At 48.9% G+C, this 25,452-nt stretch overlaps 1 protein-coding gene and 1 long non-coding RNA gene across 4 annotated transcripts in view; one reads left to right on the top strand and one right to left on the bottom strand.

Annotated features, from left to right (window-relative positions):
- The window catches only part of Asic2 (acid sensing ion channel subunit 2), an 87,590-nt gene extending 79,864 nt beyond the window's left edge, over positions 1-7,726 (bottom strand). The window contains exon 1 of one of the 3 annotated variants that reach the window (XM_052759890.1): positions 6,320-7,726. In XM_052759890.1, the coding sequence (XP_052615850.1) occupies positions 6,320-6,874 (555 nt within the window). In that variant the 5' untranslated portion in view covers positions 6,875-7,726. The remainder of the gene's footprint in view (positions 1-6,319) is intronic. The other 2 variants (XM_052759891.1, XM_052759892.1) reach the window with 2 other exon arrangements.
- On the top strand, positions 6,934-21,462 carry LOC128123460 (uncharacterized). The gene is made up of 4 exons (XR_008222671.1): positions 6,934-7,046; positions 12,373-12,536; positions 14,878-15,034; positions 20,257-21,462. It is a non-coding gene; the product is annotated as an uncharacterized LOC128123460 (long non-coding RNA).
- The last annotated feature ends 3,990 nt before the right edge of the window (positions 21,463-25,452 follow it).

The raw sequence follows: 25,452 nt of genomic DNA, 5'->3' as shown, positions 1-25,452 counted from the left end.
GGCATGCCAAGCCTCCTAAGAATATGTGAGATCATCTAATTTGCATTACCGCTACGTCAGATCATTTTGATGTAAAGTCCAGACTGCACAGGTGGCAGAGAACCGGGACTCACACCTGTGGGCTGAGGACTGCTGTGCAGACAGCTGTATAAGGAGCAGCAGAACTGGGCCTCATTGAGGATCAGGGGTGGGTTTCACTCAGGAGCTCTGGGTTGGGGTGCAAGGACAGGTCTCCAGTATATCCTAGCACATATTTGGGAAACAGTGGGACCAAGATAACACAATATAAATACATAATAATAACTTTACATTGCCATCGAAGGAGAGGAATTGAAGTTCACTGTGACATTAAAATACAGTAAACTGACATTGATTGGGTGCATACCATACAGCACAAGTTGTACATATACATAGAAGGCATACTACCAGCCCAGTGAAATACACATCCACACAAATCATGTGGCTAAAGGGAAATACCCTCAAAATACCAAAATATTGCATGTGGTTATATTAGGAAGGTTATTGTGGGCAACTTCCATTCTTTCCTCCCCTGCCCCTTATTTCTCATGTCCGTCAATTTTTCCTCAGTGGCCATGGATTGTTTTTATAACCAGGGATTATAAGAATAATAATAAGGACTAACTTCCCCAGATCAAACAAAATTCCAGGTACATGTGTGGAGGATGGAGGCTGAAAAATGTGTATTCTACCTCATGTTAGCCAGTTACCTTTCATCTGTGGCTTTAAGCCTACTTAATACAAACTTCAAGAATTCACTTTGAGAGCTTTGTGCTAAGAAATTCTGGGTCTTCAGAATATGCAGATGAATGAAAACATTGCAGGGGAGGATCAGTTGTCACATGTAGCCAAGACTGGTCTCAAACTCAATGTGTAGTTGAGGATAGCCTAGAACTCCTGATCATCCTGCCTCTTTTTTAAAAATGTGTATTAGTGTTTTACCTGAATGCATGTCTGTGTACCACCACATGTGTGCCTGGTACCCATGGAGGCCAGAGTAAGCCATCAGGTCCCCTGGAACTAGAGTACAGATGCTTAGAACCACCATGTAGATGCTGGGAATAGAACCTGGGTCCTCTGGGAGAGCAGCCAGTGCTCTTAACCACTGCACCATCTCTCTAGCCCCATGTGTGGAATCTCTTAAAGAAATCAAATTCAAAGACACAAAGTAAGAAGATGGTGACCAGAGGCTGGGGTGGTCAAGTAGGAAGACTGGAGATGTGTTGACCAAAGGACACAGAATTTCAGGAGAAGTAAGTTCAAGATATTTACTGACACTGTGAGACAGTTAATAACAGTATACTATATACTTGAAAATCAAAGAGATTTTAGATTTCATACATTCTCAACATACATACATATACACACCCACACAGAAGATAAGCACACATAGTAATGTGTGTCCTAAGTTGCTTAATACAACCCTCTATTTATGTAAGTAATATATATGAATGTATATAGCATCAGGCTACACCTCATCGCATCTACATTTTTCTATCAATTTGAAAACAAATTAAAAAAAACTGTCAGTGGATAAAAAACTTAGGAACTGAATTCATTTATCTCCAAGGTCCCTTTTACTGCCAACACTTCATGCTTCTCCCAGAAGGGAAAGCATCATGTCATGTCTGCACCGAGAGCAGGTAAGGTATGTGATGCTTAGAAGACAGAAGAGTTTAGATGGTGGTACTGTGGAGGGAGAAGGCTGCACTTATGACAAAGCTAGATTTTGAAGGTAATGAAGCATTGAAAGATACAACAAGGTAGAGCACAAAAGATGGAGAGTAAGAAAGGCCCATGAGCTAGGACTGTGGCTAAATTCAGAGACAGATAGCAACTAAACCAGTGAGGCTCTGTCTGGTATTGGCAGGGTTGTGAGGCCCTCTACTTAACACAATATTAGCAAAATCTGTTCTGAGACTAGCCCCGGGCTGGCAGGGATAGAGATGGATTGTGATAGCACAAACCTGATCTACCTGGATTGTTGCTGTACCACAGGTCCTGTTTGATAGACAAAGGGATAACCATACAGACATAAACATGGTACACAGTGAGAAAAGCTACTATGCACGTGGTGCAGAGCATGCTCCACCCATGTCAGGGGCTGAAGCAGGGTGTGCTTCCTGGAGGCAAGTTAGAAAGTATGAGATGCAACATGGAGACCAAGCCAGTGAATACGAGACAATGTTCAGGGTACCAAGCAAAATGAGGAGCCCTGGAAACAAAGAGAACACAGTAGGTGCCTGTGCTCTGATGCCGCTGCAGTCACGGCCTGAAAGATTGGGAAGAGTGGCATTCAAGTCCAGTTAGCAATGACTATGGAGTACCATACAGGGTAAGCCCCACCTCCAGCTGAGCCTTGGGTGTTACTGGTCCTACTTTAGAGGTGAGAAAACTGGAGCTAAGCAAACTAATACTAGTTTCCACCACATATATGCCATAGAGTTGGAATCCCAGCTCAGATTGTTTCTCAAAGCCCACATCCTCTTCATGCATATTCTTTTGTAGTGAGATGTGATTAGAGAGCTATGTGACCTTGTCAAAGATCTCCAAAGACACAACCTTCCTCAGCTTCCACTTCCACCATCTCTATAATGTTACATACTGTAGGATAGTAAGATCCATTCAGTGCGGGAAAGAAAGCCAAGTCTTTCCTAAGAAATCTCACATTGAAAGCGTAAATACCCACAGTGATGGACAGGCTAAGTGTGAAAAACGGAACAGTCATTCGCATTCCTGGACCTGAACGCAGGTGAACCCCAATGTGACTAAAGCAAACAGACAACATAAGGCCTTGTCACACGCTAATCAAAAACGACAGCGGTAGTCAGCTCCCATTCCGACAGGACCTCCTCCACTCGAAGCGGCTCCCTCTCTGGAGGATAAGTTTTCACCAGAGAAGGTAGTGGCCCTCCCACCTTGCTGTCCTCATCTTTGCAGCATTCCTCATCAAACTGACACCTGAAAAACAGTGGAGGCAGGCGGGACAACAAAAACCCTGTTCCAAATCCTGCTGAGAACCCCCACAGTTCTACACAGCTGGCTTCCTCACGTGGTGTCTCCCATGCTCTTCCCTCCAACAATACTGTGGGTTAGAAGGTCAAGGTTAGGTGAGTGACTGCCCGTCTAGAGAGCATGCAAGGGAACAAAGAAACAAGGATGGCATGGCACAGGGCTTCAAACCCATGCCTACCACATTGGCCTTAAACTCAAATCACAGACTCACAAGCCCCATCAACTCTCACCTCAGCTCCTTTCTACTCTGGTCACTGGAGTCATCTCCTGTGAGTAGAAGGCCCAGAATCAAATCTTTCTCATGGTTTATCGGGGAGGAGAATCCGCAAACCTCTTTGCAGCCAGACTGTCCCAGGGAGAGGGCTCAGGGTCTATCTGCACAGGCAGGGAGCATGCCTGCTTACTTGGCACTCACCATTCCACACCTGGCTTCCTGGGGCCTTTGAGTCTCCATGAACAACCTTCTTTCACTCTGCTAGAATCACAGCTCATTCACTAATTAAAGGGTATTACACACTTCATTGCACACCAGCTAAGAACTTGGAATAAGGGAGCCTGTGCTACAGCATTTGCCCTGGAGATGATGCTCTGGGCTTTACAGAAAAATCAAATTCAGAAAAAAAGAGCATCCCTAACACTTAAATTCTCTAATAAGTCAGCCATGGTGCTTAGAGAAAGAAGGTACCCGGTGTGTCCCAACCCCCAGCAGAGCTTGTAAGAAAGCCCACTGGGGAGGGATGGCCATCCCAGAATGAGAGAGGAGGCTGGGACACAGGCTTCTCCAACAGCTACATAGGCTCACTGCTGATGAAGAAGCCCAAGAAAAGCTTGATTACACCTAAGTCCCAAAAAGCACAAAAGTGTGTCAGAGGTTTGCTCCTCAATGTGGGGTCTTGGATGTGTTCCCTATTGTATTACCCCCAACAGAGGCTGGCATGGGTGCCCACTGTCACCTATTGGTGAAGACCAGCTTCCTATCACACACCTAAAGTGAGCAGCATTCTGACATCCCTGAGCAGACAGCAGAGAACATCAAGGGGCTTCCTCTCTTCAGCCCTTGGAGAGGTTACACACAGAGGGGTTAATCCAAGGATGGGCACTCAAACAGATGAATCTAGGATTTGCTGAGATTGGCAGATAATGTATGCCACTAATCAAAGAGTCAGCCTTGTCTGCAGGCAACTTCAGTGTTTCAGAGGGTCTGAAGCTCAGGTAAGGATTTAAGACCTGACTTTGGGTGGCTTGGGATACCAGCAATTCAAATGATGGGCCAAATACAAACAAGCAGCCTGAGATCAACAAGCCTCTGCTTCTAAAGGGAACTTGGTCATGATCATCGCTACCAGTCAGCTATACCACCACGAGGATGCTTTTGACTATGCTTGAAGATTCATCCCAGGGTCTGCTGCCCAGGACAGCCTCCCTGAGGCACCCTGCGTCTGTTGTCTGTGGGTTCCGTGTGTGCAGGCAGACAGAGGAAGAGCTGAACGCACATTCAAGCTTCTCAGTACAGCAATGAGGCTGAGCGTTGCCAGGCACTAGAAAGCATGGGCTGGAACACAGTGATGGTTTCAGCCTCCAAGAACGAGGCATTTTCCCCATCCCTCCCCAAGGCCCCTCAGACATCATTTGTGCATGACATATTTTAGGATCCTGTTTGCTCCTTTAAGAAGGGCTGGCCGCTTCCTTCTCCAGCTCAGACTGGCTTCATCTTTAGCAAATGCTGCTGTCAGTTTGGCTGTGCTCTTCCTTGGAATGTTTAAAAGGGATAATAATACAAAACGGCTCCCCCAGGAAACAGCTCTAGCACATGGGCTGTGAGAGGCAATGCCCCTGGCACTCTGGGCTCTTTCAGAATGAGAGACAGCCAACAGCAAGTGCAGAGGATGAACGCAGAGACTGGTGGGAACATAAAGAGAACCTCAGAGCAAGAGGCAGGTGGCTCTGAGAGGGGTGGGAAGGGTTGCACTACGGGAAGGGGAGGATGTCTTATAATGAAGCAGAGCACCCCCAGACAAGTGCTGACGACACAGTCCAGTTCCCTTGATGATTGCTGCACCTGCCACCCCAACTCGTCACTGCATTTTGGCTCAAGAAGCTGGGTCCCTGAAGCTCTCCTTCCCCTGCCCCAGGAAGCTGTGGGGAAAGCAGATACGCTGGACTGCAGGAGGAGCCCACAGTTCCTGACACCCCAGACTTGCCTGGCAGTGTGGAATAGCTGGCAGCTACGGTCTGACCTGTTACACCAAGTTATGCCTAGCAGTCCACTAATTGGGCTGAGAACCCTGGCGGCCACAGATCTGCTGCTCCCATCCTTCCCTCTCAGCCCCCTCTGGCAAACCCATCGTGAACGTGAGACACGTCCCCTCCTCTTTACTCAGCTCCACACTCCCCTCCAGGCTTTCCAATCCCACAGCTGCTCGCCCCCCTCCCCACACCCTCCTCCTGCACCCACGTTGTCATTGTGAAGCAATTGTACACAGAGAAAACGAGCCTTCGAGTTTCGAGCTAAAGCTCCCAGACAAGCCAGCCTCCGGGACCTCCTCACCACATCTGTCATCTCCTCCCACCCTCTACAGGAGCCTCTACCCTGACTCTCCTCTCTGGCCAAGCATCATGGACAGCTCGCAGCTTCACCCTGCCTGCAGGAGAACCAGATGGAGCTGCGGGGGGTCCTCTCCTTTCCACACTATTCAGGCAAGAAAAGGAAGGAAAGAGCCTTCCACACCTCTGCAGCATCACCCGCTCGGGGAGCCATTCAGGCTGTCTGGGGCCCCACACCCCCTCTTGTGACAGCTTTAGCTCCAGCCCAGCCCACAGGATGCAGAGCCTGATGCCACTTCCACTTCCGAGCACAGAGAGAGAGAGGGAGAGAGAGAGGAGAGAGAGGAAGAGAGAGAGAGAGAAAAAAAGAGAGAGGAGAGGATGCCATCTCACCAATGACAAGCTGTTCCTGTCACACAGCTCGGACATCAAGCACCCTGGACAATGGACAGCCCAAGCCTCTTCCCTCTGACTGGGAGAAAGCCCAACTCAGCACACCCCAACAACAAGCCCCCTGTAGCTCTCCAACCTGAAAGGACCACAGTACTCATCCGGCAGGTAACCTTTTCTACAAACAGGTCCAACACCTCTCATCAGCTACCCTTTTGGCCTTCAGCTGGGTCTCTGCCCTCTCCCCTGTACAGCAGAGACCCCCAAGCCAAACAGAAGGTCCCCAGTGCCACCAGCACAGCACTTCTACTGAAGAATAAGCACAAGAGTGAACTGAAAACCAAGTACTCACCGTGGTGAAGTCTTGGTGTCCACACTCCTGGCCCTTGAACTTGCAGTACAGCATCATATCCTTCAGGTCGTGGCCTACCCGGTGCAGGAACTCCAGCATGCTGAACTGCTTCGGTTTGTAGTGTTTGAAGTTGGCCTTCTGTCGCAGGGCCTCCAGAACTGTGGGGTCCGCAAGATGCGGGTCAGGAATCTGCAGGTTGACATCCAGCAGGGCCAGCAACTCCCCAGCGTGGTACAGGTCGTTAGTGGTGAGCCTGGAGAACCGAAAGCCATTGAGGTTGCAGAGGGTCACAGCTGGAAAGACCAGGCTCTGGGCCACCACCTCGTCCACCTTGGTAACGTGCTGATATGAGAAGTAGTAGGACACTCTTTCAGAGCTTTCGACCAGCAGCAGGCCCAGGGAGCCCACGAAGGCTACTGCCCAAAGCACACGCCGGATGGTCAACGGCCCATACACGAAGATGTGGCGGATGCCATGCAGAGTGGAGGTGTTGGCGAAGATTTGGAGGCTGGAAGGTTGCAGGCTGCCCTCGCTGGGGCTCTCCTTCAGGTCCATCGGGACCCTATGCAGTTCCGCAACTGGCTGCAGGTTGATCAAATCTCAGGGAAGAGTTCCCAGTCCTCTGAATTCTGCTTGAAGCCTTGGCGTTCAAGGCAGAGATCGCCAGGCAAGCATCAGGCCAGACACTGGGAGTTTATCCTGAGAGCCTGGCCTCACGCTGACAGGGGTGAGTGTTTATATAAAACCCATTCAAACTCTAGCTCCTGATTTTTTCCAGGCGATAAGGAGGGCTGGTTTTATTTAGGGAGACACCAAGGTGATGTGGAAGGGATGTGGGTGGGAAGGGAGCGCTTAGCCAATGGAAATAAAGTCCTCCCCCCTACACACGCCACTAGAGACAAGATTAAAAGCGAGAGCGAGGGAGAAAATGCTTAAAACAAGTCGCTGAGCAGCTCGGAGCCTGTTAACCAGCGCATAATGCCCCGTGTTAAGCATGGGGGGATGTCAGCAGAGCCACGCTGATGCAGTGCGGTGGGGCGCCGCGGTGCAGCTTCCTAGCAGCCGACACGCTTAGCTTCTTCCTGGGGGTGTCCGGGACCCTGGACGCGCGGCTTCTCGCTGCCGGCTTCCAACCCTCCTTTCTCTCCTCCTTTTCCGGCCCCCTTTTGGGGACAGAATTCCAATTGAGGGCCGTGGCTGCTGCTTGGGAGAGGACGCTGCGCTCCGCCTCCAACAGGAGAGGCAGGGATGCGGGGGCTCCTGTGGGCTCCGTGCTCCCAGCCTCCGGAAAGGAGAGGGAGACTCATGGGCTCAGAGCAAGCCTGTTCCCCTGGTCTGCCTCCCGCGATGCTGCTATGGAAAGGGAGGTTTGTGCAGGGAGTAGGGGCTGGGGACATGGAGAAAGTTTTTAGCCTTTTTTTTTTTTTTAAAGGAGCTGCTGGGGGTCTTCTAGTCCAGGTAGCGAGCCACTCCCATAGGAAGGAGAACTTGACCCCCTTTCCCTATGGATGACAGGAAAGTGGACACTTAACTGCGTGTGTGGCGTGTAAGATGTTGGCAAGGGTTCTTTGCACCAATGTGAGCTCCAGGGTCACATCCACGGGAGACCCCACCGGAGAGATGCTGAAAACGATAGGAACAATTTATAAACCACAGGGTCTCTGCTGCAGGCTGGAGGGAGACACTCCAGGCGAGCAGGGAGAAACCCTTCTAGAGACTGAAAAACCACTGTGCCCGTAGGAGCCCCAGAGGAAGAGCAACAAGTACCCTCACCCCCATATGGCTGTCAGGACATTTTGTGTTTAACAAAGGAAGACAGCTGGGGGCCAGGTAGGACTGGCTGCATTCCATTCTGTTTGAGAGGGGTGTGTGTGTGTGTGTGTGTGTGTGTGTGTGTGTGTGTGTGTGTGTGTGTGTGTTCTGTCCCAGGATTTGCCAGATGGAATCACAGCTGGAGCTGTAGGTGAGAGAGAATGGGCCCTCAGCCTCCTACCTCCTGCTTCCTGAAAATCCCTTGTAAATCAGACCCCTGCTGGCTGATAGGTGTGGCTTGCCTGCCTGCCCCTTGCCAGAGATCAAGTGGCTGGCATCTATTGAATCAGGGATAAATTCTCATCAGGGTGAAAGGAATTGAAAGTTAGAGCAGCCAACTGAACCACTCAGCCAAGCTGGGATAGAGCCACATGGAGGCAAGTATCTTGGAGAGCCAAGCTGGTGTCTCCAGGGCATGCCAGGCTTAAGAAGCTGAAGGAAAAGGCGACTTAGATCACGTTCTTCTAGGCTGATGGCCATTCTGAAATCTTCTCCTGTCCCATCCAGTCTTCTGCTAGGCCAGACCCATGGAGACAGTTCCCAGAAAGCATGCTGAGGTGATACATGGGGCATGGCCTTGGCAGTTTATCGATCAGGGGTGACATGACAAGTGGGCAAATGGCGAAGACTGAGGGGCCTTGTGCCTTGCCTAGCCCAGAGTCCTGGCCTCAACAGCACACAGGCTTGGAAACCAAGAGGACCAAAATCAGTCTGGATTTCCCATGCCTCAGGGCCCGTGTGAGACGCTGAATTGGCCCACATCCCCCTCTCAACTCCCTGGGCAGGTGAATGTTCTGGATTTTATCCCCCCTTCCTACTGAAGAGGCAACTCAGGCCTGCAACAGTGAATGCTGCATCCAGATCACACAGCCAGTGAGGTGGGAGCTGAGGCTTCATCCTGGGGGTGTTCGCCTCTGAAACAGGTTGTAAAAAGCAGATCCAAATTTTTCCATCTCAAATTTAGGAAAGGATTTCTACCCCGCCCCCCTCCACCCAAATGTTCTCTCTGTCTCACACACAGACCACTCCCTCACCTGTGTAGATCCCCTCCCTGCCTTCTCTGGCTCACATGACACCCCTGTTGCCCTTTTTTCACAAGGGAAGGTCCTCATGAAGAAGACTCGCTGATTCTTCTTGCCAGCCTTTGGCTCGCCAGTCTCATTAGTAAGTGTGTTCCCCTTGAGCTGCGTTCCGAACACTTTGCTGCTTGGGAGAAAACAGGATGAATGAAACACATGTCCTACTACTGATGCCTCAAGGCTCAGGGAAGTGAAGACAGAGACAGGCACCCAGGTCTCCTTGCTGCTGCTCTGATGGTAGACTCTACTCTCAGCTCTGCCTCCTTCTGCACTGTGACCTTGGAGAAAGCGCCTAAGCTCTGAACTTTCATTCCCTTCCTTCATGAAGGTGGGGCTTTGGAATGTCAGAGGAAAAGAGAAGCCTTTTGTACAATTTAGACACGTAGCAATTAATGCTCTTGATGAATGCTGGGAGAAGGTGCTCTGTTGATGTTGATGCACTTTTCCAGGTAACTGGGAAACCATGTCAAGCTCTCAGAGATGTGATTTGCCTCAGGTACTGCATATCTGAAAGGCCAAGGTCAAGCACGACTTTGCCTTCTCGTCTGCTTCCTGTCTACAGCCCAAAGATGACCTCAGGGCCTTCTGGACTCTTGCAAACAGGCTAGGCACTTCAGGACCAGAAAATAAAGACCCTAATGATGGCTTTCATTGCAAGTCACCAGGCTCTGTGCTGGGTGTCTCATGGACCTGTCAAATGCCAAGAGCACCACTGAACCCACTTCACAGAAAAACCTGAAGATAGAAGGGCTTCTTAGTCCATGATACCACTGCTGAAAACTAGAACAGTCGATAGTCAAACTCTTGGAGGTCTGAGCTGGAAGACATAGTCCACAGACCTGCATCCGACACCAGTGCATACAAGCATGGTGCCAGTGCTGAACAGAAGGGCCAGAGATGGACAGTGTTTTTCAAGAGATACTACTGTACTGTACCATTCTCTGTCAGAGCTAGTTACTCTGCCCAATGGCTAATAAAATGTCCCTGTGTGGCTCTTCTTAAGGCCCTCTTTAGCTGGTAAGACTCTCCTGCAATTAATACTGTGGTCTACATACAAACATTCGATATTGTCTGATCCTTAAAAATGTTTTTGTAGCGTTCACTTGGTTAAACATTTGCAGCATCAGTCAGATTCCCAGTATCTTTTACTTAGCTCTGGGGCATGTGCAGAGGGCACAGGCATCAGGTTTAGAAAGGGTCCACTTGGCTCAGTTTTTTAGGCACTGCCCTAATTGTGTATAATTATGGTCTTTTTTTATGCATTGCACTACTAATCATTAAAAAAACAAAGCAAAACAAAAAAACCTTTCCAGGCAAATTCATGTGAAAACTAGGCAACTTAACCCCCTGTTAGCCCATGTGCCCAGAGTTTTGATACAGCAAATCTCTTTGCTTAAGAACAAATAAATCGATGTATTTACGAATTTCTCTCTGTTTTTGCTGAGGTGCCAGGAGGGGGCGCTCTCTTTCAACCTTGGGGACCCTAGGGCCTGCCTTAAATGTGACTCCCTGGAGGCCCCAGGGCAGAATGCAGCCTCCTCTTGCCTCTAAAGAGAATGGCAGACAGAGTTAGACAGGGTGGGCTCTACCATCAGCCCCAAAGCTAATTTGCTACTTAATGTGTACTAGATACTGGCAGCTACTGCCATCACTCCTAATTAGGGAAAAAAAAAAAAAGTGCATCCTTTTCTAACATGCAGATGGAATTATTTCAAACTCCCATGGCTTCCTTGAACAACTTTTCTTCCTGGTTCCTCATTGCAGTGAAAAAGGTTAACCCAAGCGTGGCCCTGCTGCAGACTGGTTTATAAGCACACAGCTCTTACAGTAACGAGTCTTAATTCTTTCCTTTCTTGTCTGAATTTTTAGCAGTAATTCTCTATAAAGGGCAAACCGGGAAGGGACATGAAGCAAAGAGGTGCATTTAATGAGTCCTTTCTTTTATTTATTTATTCATTTTTATGTGTATGGATGTTTTGCCTGGTTGTATGTCTGTGCATCATGTGCACGTCTGGTGTCCTTGGAAGCAATAAGAAGGCATTAGATTCCCCTAGGACTGGAGTTACAGACAGCTGTGAACCACCATGTGGGTGCTTGGAATCGAATCCGGGTCTTCCTGAAGAGCATCCAACGTTCTTCTCTCTCTTTTTTTTTTGTTTTTGTTTTTTTTGTTTTTCGAGACAGGGTTTCTCTGTGTAGCTTTGCGCCTTTCCTGGAACTCACTTGGTAGCCCAGGCTGGCCTCGAACTCACAGAGATCCGCCTGGCTCTGCCTCCCGAGTGCTGGGATTAAAGGTGTGCGCCACCACCGCCCGGCGCATCCAACGTTCTTAATGGACAAGCCATCTCTGCAGCTCCTAATGAGTCACTTCTTAAAATCTTACCTACTGTTTGCTCTCCAGGTAAAAACTGCAGAAGCCTGTTTGCAAGAGTGGACCCATGGGACTCAGTTGCAAATTGGCATGACCCTGGGATAGACTTAATTTGCTGTGTGGCCTTCAGGAAATCATAGAACATCTCTGGGTTATTTGTGCTAACTCATTCCTGGGCTTCCTGTTGCTGGTTCTGCTGTTGCTGCAATTTGACACTGGGCCTTGACCAAATCATAAATGCCCAGTTAATGGGATAAAAATGAGCTGGAATCTGGGATTCTGGTCATTAACCCCATGTCACCATCTGCTGGAATAAGATGAGGTTAGGGATAGGGGCACTGGGGATCACCTGGTACTTGTCAGACATACGGATTCCCACCATCTTCCCCTCCCAGGCGGCTTCCACATTTTCAGGGTCTGTGGGGCTGAGGCCCTGTGAGCCTGGCTGCCCTTGTAGCTGGTGAGAGGCAGCTTGAGACATCACCGACGACCAGCCATGCTGGGCGCGAGAGAGGCTCTTCCTGTTGGCCAACCCTGTCAAACTGCTCTGTGGCCTTGCATGCTGCATTTCCCTCTGCCTGGAAAGAGCCTGCCAGCTTGCTTCCTCTCCGTCACCTCCCCAGAGGAGCCTTGGCTGCCTGCCCCACCTCCATCTCCACCTCCACTCTCTGTCTACCCCAGTGCACCCTTCCCCTCTTCTCGGTACTAATGATTTATGGTGATTTGTCTCCTCTCCCTGTGAAGTATCTGTTATTCTTACTGGAGTGTGAATTCCTACCCTGTCCCCATAGGAGGAAAGACAACCTGCCTGGCTGGTTGGGGGCTGAGTCTTGCAGGAGGCTATAGGAATTCATGAATCAATGGACATATGACTGAATTTGTTCATCTCTACCACGGAAGCTACAGACGTGGGGACTCTTCCATCCCTAGGGACCTGGGACCTGTCCTGAGGAAGGTAAAGGTCCCTCTGCCCCCAACTCTGTCCCTTACTGGACATGCCCCAGTTCCAGACTGGAACCAGAAACGCCTGACGTCAGGCCCTGCAGACCAGTTATCGCTTCCTTTCTTGTCTGTGTGCACGAGAGCTGGGGCTAGAGAGGAACTGGAGCTACCTGTCTGCCCCCTCAGGGAGCAATTTCATCTTCTCGGCACCCCACATGCACGAATGGTCAGCCAAGGCTTCTCACAAGCTCCTCTCCACCTCTCCCCACACCCCAGCCACAGGATGGTGATAGCAAAAATAAACTGCGTAAACAGTAGGTGTTCAATAAATGCCCGCTTCTGTGAAAACAGCCATGCAATTCACAACTTCAAATTGTGCCTTGCCCTTCAGGCAATTTCTGAATAACCAAAAGTCAGTTTATAAAGCATCCTTGCCTTGTAGTATGGAATTAGTATCTTTAACACTGATTTTGTTTACTTTAACGAGACACATCTCCCGTAACCCAAGTCTTATGAGTAGACTGACTTCCTCTCCACTAGTCTCAGAGGAGGCTTTTGGGCCATGTCTGACCATAGCCACTTTGATCCTGAAAGCCTTTAATCTAGAGCGCCTGCTTAAAGATGACATGTAAGTATCCTTACTCACGTAAATAAAGCAAGCCTCAGCAGTAGGAAGAGCACCGGGAGGCTCTGGATGCTCATCCAATTTCAAGTCATTTCCCTTCATCGAGAGACTGAGAGTCCAGCCCACCCTTTGCTGCCCACTCTGTGGCTTGTGTCTCAAAGCATCCTTCCTTCACACTGTTTGCTAGAGTCCTCTTCTAGTCTGCCTCTGCCCTTCTGTCCCCTGGGAAGAAAGTAGAAGAAAGGAACCACGGCTATTATTTCTCTAGGTCACTCAGTCCCTGGAGCCAATTGCTTCACACGCAAGCAGGAAAAGGCACAGACAGGTCTGAAGTCAACCGTCCATAGCAGGCTTTCAACAAAAAACTTTATTAGTACCACGTTGGCCATAGGTGAGCCGGCTTTGTGTGGCGCAGAGAGGTGGTGTGGAGTCAGCGTCTGTACTCTGAGTGGAGCTGCCTCTCCCCCTTGTGTTCTGCATGTGGGGTTGCAGCCTATGTTGAGCACCGTATTTGCAGGCAGTGACTGCAGGACTCTGAGCACCTCACCTACCTCCTTGCCTGCACCCTTGCCCCACCCTGCCTGCCTTCCTGTTCATCACTCGCCACTCTTAAAAGCCCACAAGCATGCTGAAGCCGGAATGCACCACATACCTGCATGCATTGGCTGACCACCCTGTATCTTGTGTATCTGTAGTGTATTTGTTTCAATTTGATGCATTTTTCTCTAGTTCTTTCAAACTGCCAAGCGAAACCAACACAATGAAATGGGAATTTTAAAAAGCAGAGATTGGGGCTGACAGAGAGAAAGGAGAAATGCATCTCTGTTCAGCCTTTTCTGTCCATCCACATGATTCCCATTCCAAACTCATAACACGGTAACTGGGGCCATGGCATCTATGTACCACCTGAACAGCTGGGGAGCCCCAAAAGATAGAGACAAAGCAAAGCAAAGCAAAACAAAACAAAATTTTTTTAAAAACCCCAAAACCCAAAAGCACGATCTCTATTTTTGTGTGGATTTTTTACCTCTTGGGTGAGACACTGGCTGATATCTCTTTCTGTCCATACTTGATGTGACACTCTCAAGCGGACTGTATCACAGCTGACTCCCATAGCTGAAGGAACCGGAGGCTCGGAGAGTTAGAGGACTCTAAGCTCCAATCCTGGTTTCCTCACTCCAGACTCCGGGTTGTTTGCACTCTACTGCTGTCCTACTCACCCCCACCCACAATGTTCCCCAGAGCTTTGATTTGAGACTATCTGGGGACTAGCCATGACAAGAGGACATGGCTCTAAGGAGGGGAATCCTATGAGATCAGTAGAAATCACTGGGGAGGGACAAGACTGGAGATGGAGGTCTTAGCCAGCTCCAGGACCAGGCCAAAGACTACACGGTCCTTTCCATGGTGTCCCTGGGTCTGCCATAATGTGAGAAGTCATGGTTAAAGAGCACTGGTGGAGGTCCTGATAGTGAAACATCCATCCTGCCCCGCCCCTGGGCACAGATAGATGCATGTGATGTGTGGGTATCCTTCCTTCATGTCTGATGAAGAAATCAAGCTAGGAAGGCTTTACAGCTTACTATTTTTGGTCTGAACCCTTTGCCTGAGCAGTGTGGAAAGAGACCAGGGAGTAAAGGACATCAGCTCATTGTCCAATACACTGTGTACACAAGGCTGTGGCTTTTGGAAGATATGTCATTGAGACGTGCTGCTCTGTTCTCTGCAGGTCAGATCCCATGGAGGGAAGGGATCCATGTGCATCAGAAGGTGTATATTCCAAGGCCATGCACACATTCTCCCCTTTCTACAAACAAGCAGGCCAGGCTTAAAGGGGTGAGGTAAAGTGACTACAGTCCCAACACTGGTATGGGGATGAACTTCAGGTAAGAGTCCAAGGTGGCTGGCTCATGCTGCTTCCCTGTGCCCTTACAGGCCTGGAGTGTGTGGGTGAGGGTCAGAGGTTGGGGGCAGAAATCAATGGGTTCACATCCAACACACACTGATTATGTTACCTGCGGCCTTGCTTTGCTTCTCTGTAAGATAGGAACGGTAACAGCCCCAACCTCAGAGGACTGACGGGAGGGATAAGCAGCTAAGGTGGGAAAAGTGCTAAGTATCTAACTAAAGTTCAGTCCATGGAAGATGCTGTCAGCACCACCATTGTAGTCACTACCATTGTGAAAGGAGGATCTGGAGGATGAGCTCCACCCAGTGTGCCTGGGGACTCTCTTTGTTCCCCACCCTACCTCCATGTAGAATGCGGGGGTGGGCGCAGGGGCAGTGCACAGTCACAGATCCAGTACAAACGTGAGATTAGAGGGTGGTGGGATTTAAACATTCAGAAATCAAGGTACATCTGGGTGCCAGGGGATAAGAACAAAGGTTTCTTCTCTCACAGCCGTTTTCAAGGGTAACTGAGGTGGGTGGGGAAACTTTGCTCTGGACATTCACACCTTACAAAGCAATGTGGGTGTATCAAGCGCTCTGCTAGGACGTAACACTCCTCAAGATGTGTTTGCAAACCCTAGTCCAGCTTTTACCTGTATCTATGTGAAGTCCTGTTTCCTCCCAAGACAAACCCAGGGGTGACAGGATGCCCACAGGCTCTTGCAGATATTTGGGGATGGCCTTGAGTGATTCTGAGAATAGTCACTCTCACAGGGTCTGACCCAGAGATGGCCACTCTTTCGTTTTCAGTGTGTTCCTACATCTATGTATTTTCACCATCACCCCATGGCCACACTCGGAAACCAAGCTGCCAGCCACCTCTGTGATAGGACTGATTTCAGTGAGGGTGATGGAACATGTCCCTGTGTAGATACAAAACTAAACAATGGTAGACGAGAGAGGAGTCAGGCAAATACTTTGCATGCGTAGCCACTGCCAGTTGGGTAAGCAAACCAGACTATCACACTTGAGCACAGGTGTGTGTTAGAGCTGTACATAAGCAAGAGCGAGGGGACTCAAAAGAACATCTGCCCTCCCATCCCAGTACTGTGAGTGGCAGTAGAATGTTCTGTCACTGTGTCCAGACATCACCAGCTCCATTCAAGGTTGACACTCAGGTGCCAATAACTGTTTGTATCATGCCAATCGGTGATAATCTCCATACCTCGGCTCTCTTGATACTTTGGCCCAGCTAAGTCTATGCTGTGGGGGAAACTGGAAATAATGTGAGGAGTTTCACAGCATGTCTCTTGCTGCAGAAGACAACAGCACTCACATCCCAGTGCCCCAGTTACACCAATAAAAAAGTGTTCACTGGAGGCAACACCACCACCAGCTGGGAACCCCTGAGAAAATGAACCCTCACATAGCCCAGGGCTGTATGTATAATTATTATCCATAGTACACAGTTGTCCCTTCTCTAACTAAGGTACAGGTAAATTAAATCCGGGTCCAAGGCTTCATCTTGGAAGGGCTGGACAGGGTCGATCTCTTTTCACAGTCTACAATCATGTTGTGCTCCTGCCTTGCCAGAGAATGCTCAGTGAGGAGTGCTCAGGGGAGACAGTTAAATTGGTAAAGCGCTCATCATGCAAGCTTGAGGATCCAAGTTCTAGCCCCCAGAACACAAATAAAGAGCTGGGCATGGTGGCAAGAGCTTATAATCCCAGAGTTCAGTAGACATAAGGAGGTGGGTTCCCTAAGTCTCACTGGCCATCCAGCCTAGCAGCACTGGCAGGGTCCAGGCCAGTGAGAAACCTGCCTCCAAAAACGAGGTGAATGGCTCCTGAGGAATGATATCATCTAAGGTTAACCTCTGGCTTCCACACATGTGTACAAACATACACATGCACACCACACACACACACACACACACACACACACACACACACACACACACACACACACACACACACCACAGGAAGATGGACCCTCACCAGTAGCAATCTCTGACAATGACAATGCCCTCATGAGTCACACAACCATCTTTCCCTGCAGGTCCCACCCCCATTTTACAAATGAGCACACTGAGACCTGGGCTGCCAGGAGAAGATCACCCCAAGTTACAGAGCAGGCAAACTACCGGAGGCTAGACTTGGATCCACATCTTGTCAGGCTGCTCTCTGAGTCTAGTCAACACTGATTAAATGATGGGAGGCAGGCAGGCAACTTAATAAAAAAATGCAAATCCAGGATGATGGATATATTTAGGAGGATGAATTATTATGTGGTGGTATAAAAATAGATCAAAGGAGAGCACGTGGACTTGCCAGCCCGGCTGTGTGAGAGACGGGAGGTGCAGGAAGAGCACCAGTGACATTTCATTAACTTTGCTGGGAAAACATGGGAAGGCTGCCACCTAAAAACACAACATTCACGGTGCCCCTTAAAGGAACACTGCGTGCTGGCCTATGAAGAGGAGGTAGACTCTCCATGGGCAGCTACAGTTCTCAGTATGTACTCGTGGGTTCTGTGGCCTTCATGCCATTGAAATGATCTCTAGGGTCCTCCATGTAGATGGATCTCACAGAGATAAGTGGATCAATCTATACTGGAGACCAATCATGTACAATGCTGGGCAGTTATTCTGTGCATTTTTCAGAAAGAAGTCTTGTGATGGTTAATCTTGGTTATCAATTTGACTCTATCTGAAATTAACTAACCCCCCGACCCCCACAAGCAGTTGGGCATACCTGTGAGGGATTTTCTTGATTGATCTTTTGAGGTAGAAAGAACTACACTAAATCAGGGCCACATCTTCTGGTGGCAGCCTACATAAAAGGACATGGAGGAAGGAAGCTTTTGCTTTTTGCCTGCTTGCCCTCACTCTCACTGGCAGTTCATCTACCTTGTTGCTGAGGCATCCCTTTGCTGACATTAGAAACTATTTCTTCAGGATCCCAATGGAGACTGGAGACCAGCAGCTCTCTAGGAATATTCCAGGACTCCCAGGACCAGACTGGGACTGCTGGGACATCTAGTCAGCTGGATTGAACAACTACCCAGTCATTGCCTTTCCATTGTGGGACAATCATTGTTGGACTACCTGGACCACAGCCTCTTAGCCTCTCTAGTAAATCTCCTCTAAATATTTGTATATAGAGATATAAATACTCATTTGATCAGCTCTGTTCCCTTCAAGATCCCCCCAACAAATATAGGGACCCAGGTTTAAAGAGGAGAAATAACAAACTCGTGGCTCATCTGCTGTGGGGATAAGCTTGGGGTAAGAGTCAAGGGACACTGAGTCACTCTGCACCCTGTGCCTTCTGAGGCTTTGAGTATTTATGGGAAAGGGGGCAAGAGCAATGGTGTGAGATGAGTGAAAATCCTGAACCCAGCAAAACCAGTTGGATTACCGGAAGCTTGCTGCTTAACCTAACTACACCTTCATTTGCTCACTTGTACAAGACGACTGCAGCAGTCCCAACCTCAAGGCGCTGACAGGAGCTGGGATGAGTTGACATGCATAAAGCACCAAGAATAAGCTAAGAACAGTTTGGTAACTGAGACTATAGCTCAGTCTATGGATGGTTTACCTACATTCATAAAGCCCAAGGTTCCATCCCCAGCACCACATACACTGGTGTGGTGCCACACACATGGAATCCCAGCACTCCAGTGCTGGAGGCAGGAGAATCAGAAGTTCAAGGTCATCTTTGGACACATAGCAAGGTCAAAGTCAGCCTGGGATCAAAAACACTTGGTGACTGTAAGATAGCAGCCATATAATTTCTACTGTTGTCAAAAGGAGACCCACCTGATAAGCGCTCACGCCTTATGGGCTTATTATCTTCCCTCCCATCTGACCTAGTGTTCCCTGTCTCAAATCCATGCAAAATGGAAGAGTTAAGTTAGTCAAGAATCAGGGACAAATGAGCCAGGAAATTTAAATATTCATGAGCCTAGGTGCAGCTAAGGCCCCTGTGGACAAAAGAAATTCACAGGTGATTACAGGGGCTTCCCTCCACCCCAGAGATGGGTGGGAACATTCCTATGAGCATTTACACCTTCCTAAGCATCAGAGGTCCTCCAGGCCACAAAGTGCTGATTCTGTGCTTGCTCTGCTGTGCGGGAATGTCCCCTGAAGCCGATGACATCTCAGTAGGTAAAGTGCTTATAGGCATGAGGAACCCAAGTTCAATTTCTAGAAGTCACACTAAAATAACAAATAAATGAATGCACAATATAGACTGTGCTGGAGTGTGCTCCTAATCCCAGCACTGCGAGGCAGAAGGAGACCCTGGGGGCTCTCTGGCCCGCCTAGCCTAGCCTACTTGGTAAGTCTCAGTTTGGTGAGAGTCTCAGCAAGCAAGACAGCTCCGAAGTAATGACTCCGAGGTTGTCCTGTGGCTTCCACACCCATGTGCAGGTATGTGCACCTCCACACACACATGCGTATAAATCACTCAAAATCTGTGTCAACTTCAGACAGAAAGGGTCCACTTCTTCCTAGAGGAGTCACACTTAGCTTTCAGAACAAGCAGCCATCAGAAGCTCCCTGAGTTTCAGCTGCTTCATACCCCATTTTCTCTTGAGGAGCAACAGTCCTGCAGATCTTGTGACCCTCCCCTGAGAGTCAAGGCACCTGAGGATCATGAGAGGGAAGTCTCTGGCTTGTGATTTTCATGGAATTTCCAGAATTAAAAAACAGTGGATGATTGTCCCTGGTCTCAGAAATTCACACCTGTCAGAGCCACTACTGAGTGTGATACAGTAGCCAGGGAAATGTAAGGGACTTGTTTGTCTGAACAGGAAATGGGTGAATGTGGAGGCAAATTTTGATCTTCTCCATCCTAGGTTAAAACTCCAGGTCCTTTCACTGTCCCACTCCGGCTCACAGTGAGACTCACCAGCAGAAACAGCCCCTGTTACATGGAGGCACAACCAACATTTGTTGAATTAGTGAGTGAGGCTGAAAGCAAACCCTATTTGTGCCTCCTGATTTTCCATAGTTGCTCCCCCCCCCCCATTGCAGTCTTTCATTTGCACAGAAACACTCATTCAGAAACAGACACCTTTAAATGATGGCAATGTCAGGCCTACAGTGTCTGCATGCCTACCTCTCCCTCAGAACTGGTTTGCTAACGTTAAGCTCACTGAGGTCAGGGAACATGCAGGCTTGCATCTGAAAAAACTGGCTTTCTACATCACACAGGCTCAAAGCTAAGAAGAGAAAACAAGAGCTTCAAAGCAATGGAGTTGTGGCACGTGCCTTGCATCATCTCCCTTCCATTCTACCACTGTGGTTTTTCCCTGTTCCGGGCCCCATGGGCAACAGGTGCACAAGACAGTCACAGTCCTCAAGGCTCAGTGTAACCAGGGATTCTGCACAAACCAGCTGCCGATGGTCACATATTCTCTGAACTCCGAGATGAACCTCAGGCCCTTGAAAACAATAAAAGGCAACAACAGCATTCTTTGTGTTTCTTGCCTAAGTGGACGAGGAGCTGCCAGCAATTACGCTGGGGCCTTTGCCGCAAAGCCTGCTTGCTTCCAGAGCTACAGCTGCGCTCCAGAGAGATCGTTAGTCGGTGCGCACATGTTATTGAGGGCAGTGGTGTCATTGCCAGTTGAAGATGCCCTCAGTCAAGTGTAAGAGCCGGAAATGGAGGTCAAAATAATTAACCTCGTGTGATTTTGGCAGAGCTCCTTGCAAAATCACCGTGTGCATCTCATATTTCAGCAAAATAACACATCCATTGGTTCCCAAGTCTCTCTTTCCCTCCCTTCGTCCCTCACTCTACTGTCAGTCTTTCCCCCTTCCTCTCTCCCACGCCGTGTCTTTAGCTTGCTTTTCTTTAGCCCCTTCCCACACCAAGAGCAGGTCATCATAACTCACTGCAGCCACGGCTGGCAGTGGCTCAGTACCATCTCCCATCACAATCACACCAACTCTCCGAAGAAAAGCAGAATGCATCCCTCTACAAAGGCTTCTTCTGACCCAGTTTCAGCGTACCCACACTCAGCTGCACCACGCTCACTGTGGGAGTCACGGCCAAAGCATCCATGGACTGCTCAAGGAAGACTCCCATCTGGCATGGGGAGGGGCCAGCTTGGGTTTGGAAACTGACTCCGGGTCCAAATGCTGTTTCTTATTTGCTGTTGGAGATGGGTGCCTGAAGGGATCACGTACAGCAGAAAACTAAGGGTATTCGCCAACTTGTGAGGGACACGCTGCCTAACATGCAAGGTTCCCCGTAAGAGTGTGGGGGTTATAAGCCTTAATTCTGTTCCCTCATCCAGCCAGCCATCCTTTTCATTCAACGTTATGTACTGATGGTTGACTGCATGGCATGGTGTTATGCATGCTTTGTAACTGGTGTGAGACATTTTATTAATTAAAGATGTCATTATAGCCATATATTTTGTTACTATTAAATGAAACACTCAAGGCTTGCGTCCTAATTAGCACAAATCCCAGGATCCCCTTCATTCTTGACCTTAATTTAGTTTTCCTTCTCCCCATCCTCGCTGCTTATCCAAGAGCCTCCCAGTCACTCCAGCTCTTGAGTAACAAGGATCTTTACACTAAGTGCAATGCAACCTATCACCACCAGAGGCCGAAGTTGAAGAATGGTCTCATGTAAGTGTACCTTCAGGGGTCAGGGGCACTATTGCCAAGCCTAGGCTGTACCAGGGCTGCTAATATCATTTCAGGGTACAAGGTTCCCCAAGAACACTAACAAGCATACCCAGACGTCATCTTCGGCTCTATACAGAATGTGAGGGGAACCAGTGACTGAGACACTCTCCATCTCACAGTAGCTCACTTGACTTCTTCTCTCCGATCCATGAGCCCTGATGACCCCGCTACCCTGCATTCTGTTCCCCTGTCTCTGGGATCAGGTTAGTCCTCTTGTCCATTTTCTGCCTTGATGGGCTACAGGACCCCTTTGCAGGTTGGTCCACATTCAGATCCCTGCATAGCATTCAGAGCCATCCAGCAACACGCAAAGCCCCGTCACCACCTCCATGCGGGAGAGCAGGAACCACACCCTAAAGAAGTCCTTTTCCAGTCCAGCTAACTTGTCCTTCCCAGAGCCACTTGGAGGATTTTCCTGAAGGTTGCAGCTGTGTCTCATGCTTAGTTATTAAAACTATGATGCGAAGCAAAGAACACATCTGCCTTGTAGACGCTCACACTCTAGGGAAGAGCCCCCACACCCCTACTGCACCCCAGGTACAGTGGAACTTACTCTGCTTAACTAGATAGCACTCATTCTGGAATGCCTGGAGGAACAGAGGAACCCAAGCACCTGAGAAGATGGCAGAGAGGACGTAAGAAGGGCATGGCAACCCTGAGCAGACAAAGACAGCTTTAATCCACCCCTTCCCTGCCCCTCCTAACACACACGCATATACCTCCACTCCACTCCCCCATTAGGAGACATTACTCCTCACTTAGGGAAGAATAAAGCCCAGGCATTGAATAGGAGCAGGGTAGATTTCAAAATTAGTTCCCCTTTCCATCTCTCACACACAGTTGTGAACCACTGCATTTTTGAGATGTGAAGGCTTTGGGAGGTCAAGGACAAACACCCCACACTCTAGTCAATTCCCATTGAATGCATAAGGTCTGAGGCATTTCCGCTGAAACTGTGCTGTGCACCTTGGTTTCCCTTCCAGGGAGCTATGGCAGGGATGTGGCCACGACTGGAGTGGTCCAGTTGCAGGATCCCAGGAGGGGAGGGCATCCTGGGATTCATGTAAGTACAGTGGCCAGGATCAAGCAATGGTTAAAATATGAGGAAATTGCTTCCAGCAGTTTATACTCTTGGCTTGACTCATAATTTAACCTTGAATATAGTTTTCAAAAATCATTAAGTCCCCAAAGCCTTCATCTCTAGCAGTGATTAGCCATGATGTAGTAAGCAGGAAGGGCAGGAAGTTCATCTATTTATTTCCAAGAAGGCACATCATGCATGCAGAATCCATTCCCTTGGCACTCAGGGAGGAGAGCTCTCTTACAGGCACTGTGCTGGGCACTGTGGGAGTTGATGCTAGACAGACCTGGACTTCTCCCCTCAAGGAGCTTCATGTCTAACGACAGACGAGGGCAAGAATCTAAGTGACCTTGGCAGGAAAACAATCTGGCTGTCTGGTTGCAGATGGCCTTGGACATGACAGGCTCTGTCAGAAGGGTTCTCCATCCAGTCACCCATTTATTCCCTGAGACAGCCCAGTGAAGGCAGTTCCTGTGGTCTGAACACAAAATGCCTCACATAGGTTCATGTGTTTGAACACTTGGTCCTTAGTTGGTTGTGCTGTTTTGGAAGGTTGTGGAACATTTAGGAGGTGGAGCCTCACTGGAGGAAGTGGTTCACCGGGGATGGGCCTTGAAGTTTCTACAGCAGGTCTGGACTTCCTGTCAGCAGCTCTACTTTCGGACTGCAGATGTAATGGGACCATCTGCCTCATGCTCCTGCAACCAAGCCTCCCAAACTATAGTAGACAGCTACAATAAGAACTACAATAAGCCGGGCGGTGGTGGCGCACGCCTTTAATCCCAGCACTCGGGAGGCAGAGCCAGGCGGATCTCTGTGAGTTCGAGGCCAGCCTGGGCTACCAAGTGAGTTCCAGGAAAGGCGCAAAGCTACACAGAGAAACCCTGTCTCGAAAAACCAAAAAAAAAAAAAAAAAGAACTACAATAAGGTCTTTCTTCTGTACACTGTTTTTGCTTGGTATTTTCATTGGCAATGAGGAAAAACAACTAAGCAGAGGTTATAGTCCTGCCTCTACTTTGCTGATGAAGCAACTGAACGTCAAAACTGCAGAACAAGAAAGCAGACATCGTTCTGAGCATGTGTACCTACTATTTCTTCCCCCCAGTCTTTCAGCCAGTAGCTAAGGAAAAGTACAATTTCTCATTGACCCTGGCACCCAACCTGTCTGCTGATGGTGCCTTGATGAAAAACTCACAGAGGGCTAGTCATGAGGGCCAGGAGGTGGGTCCACAAGGTTACAGTATGAAGCTGAGGCAGAGAGTCCATCTAGTGTAGATGTCTTTGACACATCATGAATCCCTGTGACTCAGGACTGGTACCCACTGCCTTGAGGTCATCAACCAAATAGCTGTTCCTTACACCACTGCATTCACTTTTGGGTTGAGCTGATTACAAGCTTTGTTAGGGATAAAACTCTGCAGACTCGCACATCCCAGCCTCCGTACCTACCTAGACCATCTGGTTCCTCTGTATCTCCCCCAGCAATGGTTCAATGAAACCCATGAAGCTCCTGGGTTGCCATGGAGATGGCAAGGATACAGCTAATTGGAAGCAAGTATGAGAGAAGCTGATCATGCACCTTCCCTGGGCAACTTCCGAGCATGTTCTCCAACTACCCTTTGCATCTGGAGTCAAGAATTTTCCTGATTCTCACAAAAAAATACCCAAGGCTTTTAATTTCCTCAGCCTGGCCAACAGGTTACCTCATTTTCACTCAACTCAGCCACAGGCCCTTTACACAAAGCAGGTTGATTCCCCTCTCAACCCATTTGTTTTGTGAACTAGTAATTCTGAAACACCTGGTGAAGCAAGAGCAAGGAAAAGACTTTCAGTGGTTACAAAAATCCATTTAGTGTCTGTAGTAAAGCCATCCTGGGGCTTTGATGGGCCAGACATAAATCTACCGAGATCATCTTCCCATAGGCCAAAAGGCAGATGGCTGTAACCACTGTCTGGTGGGTAGGACTAACAACATCTCTCAGAGTTGGAGAGATGGTTCAGTCCATAAGATGTCTCCTACTCATGCATGAGGATCCTAGTTAGGATTCCCAGCATCTACATAAGAAGCCCCGTGATGCTACTCATGCCTGTAATCCCAGCACTAGGGTGGTGGAGACAGCTCCCTGGAGCTCATCAGCCAGCCAACTGAGTCAAACTGACTGTAACAGAGACCTCTCTGCAAAAGTAAAGGGTGCTTGAGGAAGACATCTAACATCGACCTGCATACACCTGTGCACCTTCTCAAGCGCATGTGAACGCACAAGCACCAACAATCCTCACGGCTTCCCAGGATGAGAGCGACAAAGGAACCAAGGCTGAGACAGAGAAAGAAGATAAGCTGGGTGCCTCCAGGCCTGGCCAGCCCTGGACCGAATGTGAGCAGTTGGCTCCCTTCCTGCACTCTCCGTTCTTACTCTTCCAATTATGACATTTAGTGTTTTTAGAGACAGGGAGATGTGGGTTACAGGAAGGAATTTCTAGAAGGTAACAGAGATATCCATAGAAAAGCAGCCACAACTTGAGCTCTGAAAGATACCGCAAGGGGAACAGTCCTTCCCATATTTTCTTCCAAGGCTCAGATGTGCCTCTTCCCTGATCTGAGTGTTAATCCCAAACTCCCTGATCA

The sequence above is a fragment of the Peromyscus californicus genome, unplaced genomic scaffold, assembly GCF_007827085.1.
Source record: "Peromyscus californicus insignis strain IS unplaced genomic scaffold, ASM782708v3 Scaffold_3__1_contigs__length_106647218, whole genome shotgun sequence".
In the NCBI taxonomy this organism is placed as follows: domain Eukaryota; kingdom Metazoa; phylum Chordata; class Mammalia; order Rodentia; family Cricetidae; genus Peromyscus; species Peromyscus californicus.
The sequence above is the reverse complement of the archived record's forward strand: the minus strand, read 5'-3'. Positions and strand labels throughout refer to the sequence as shown.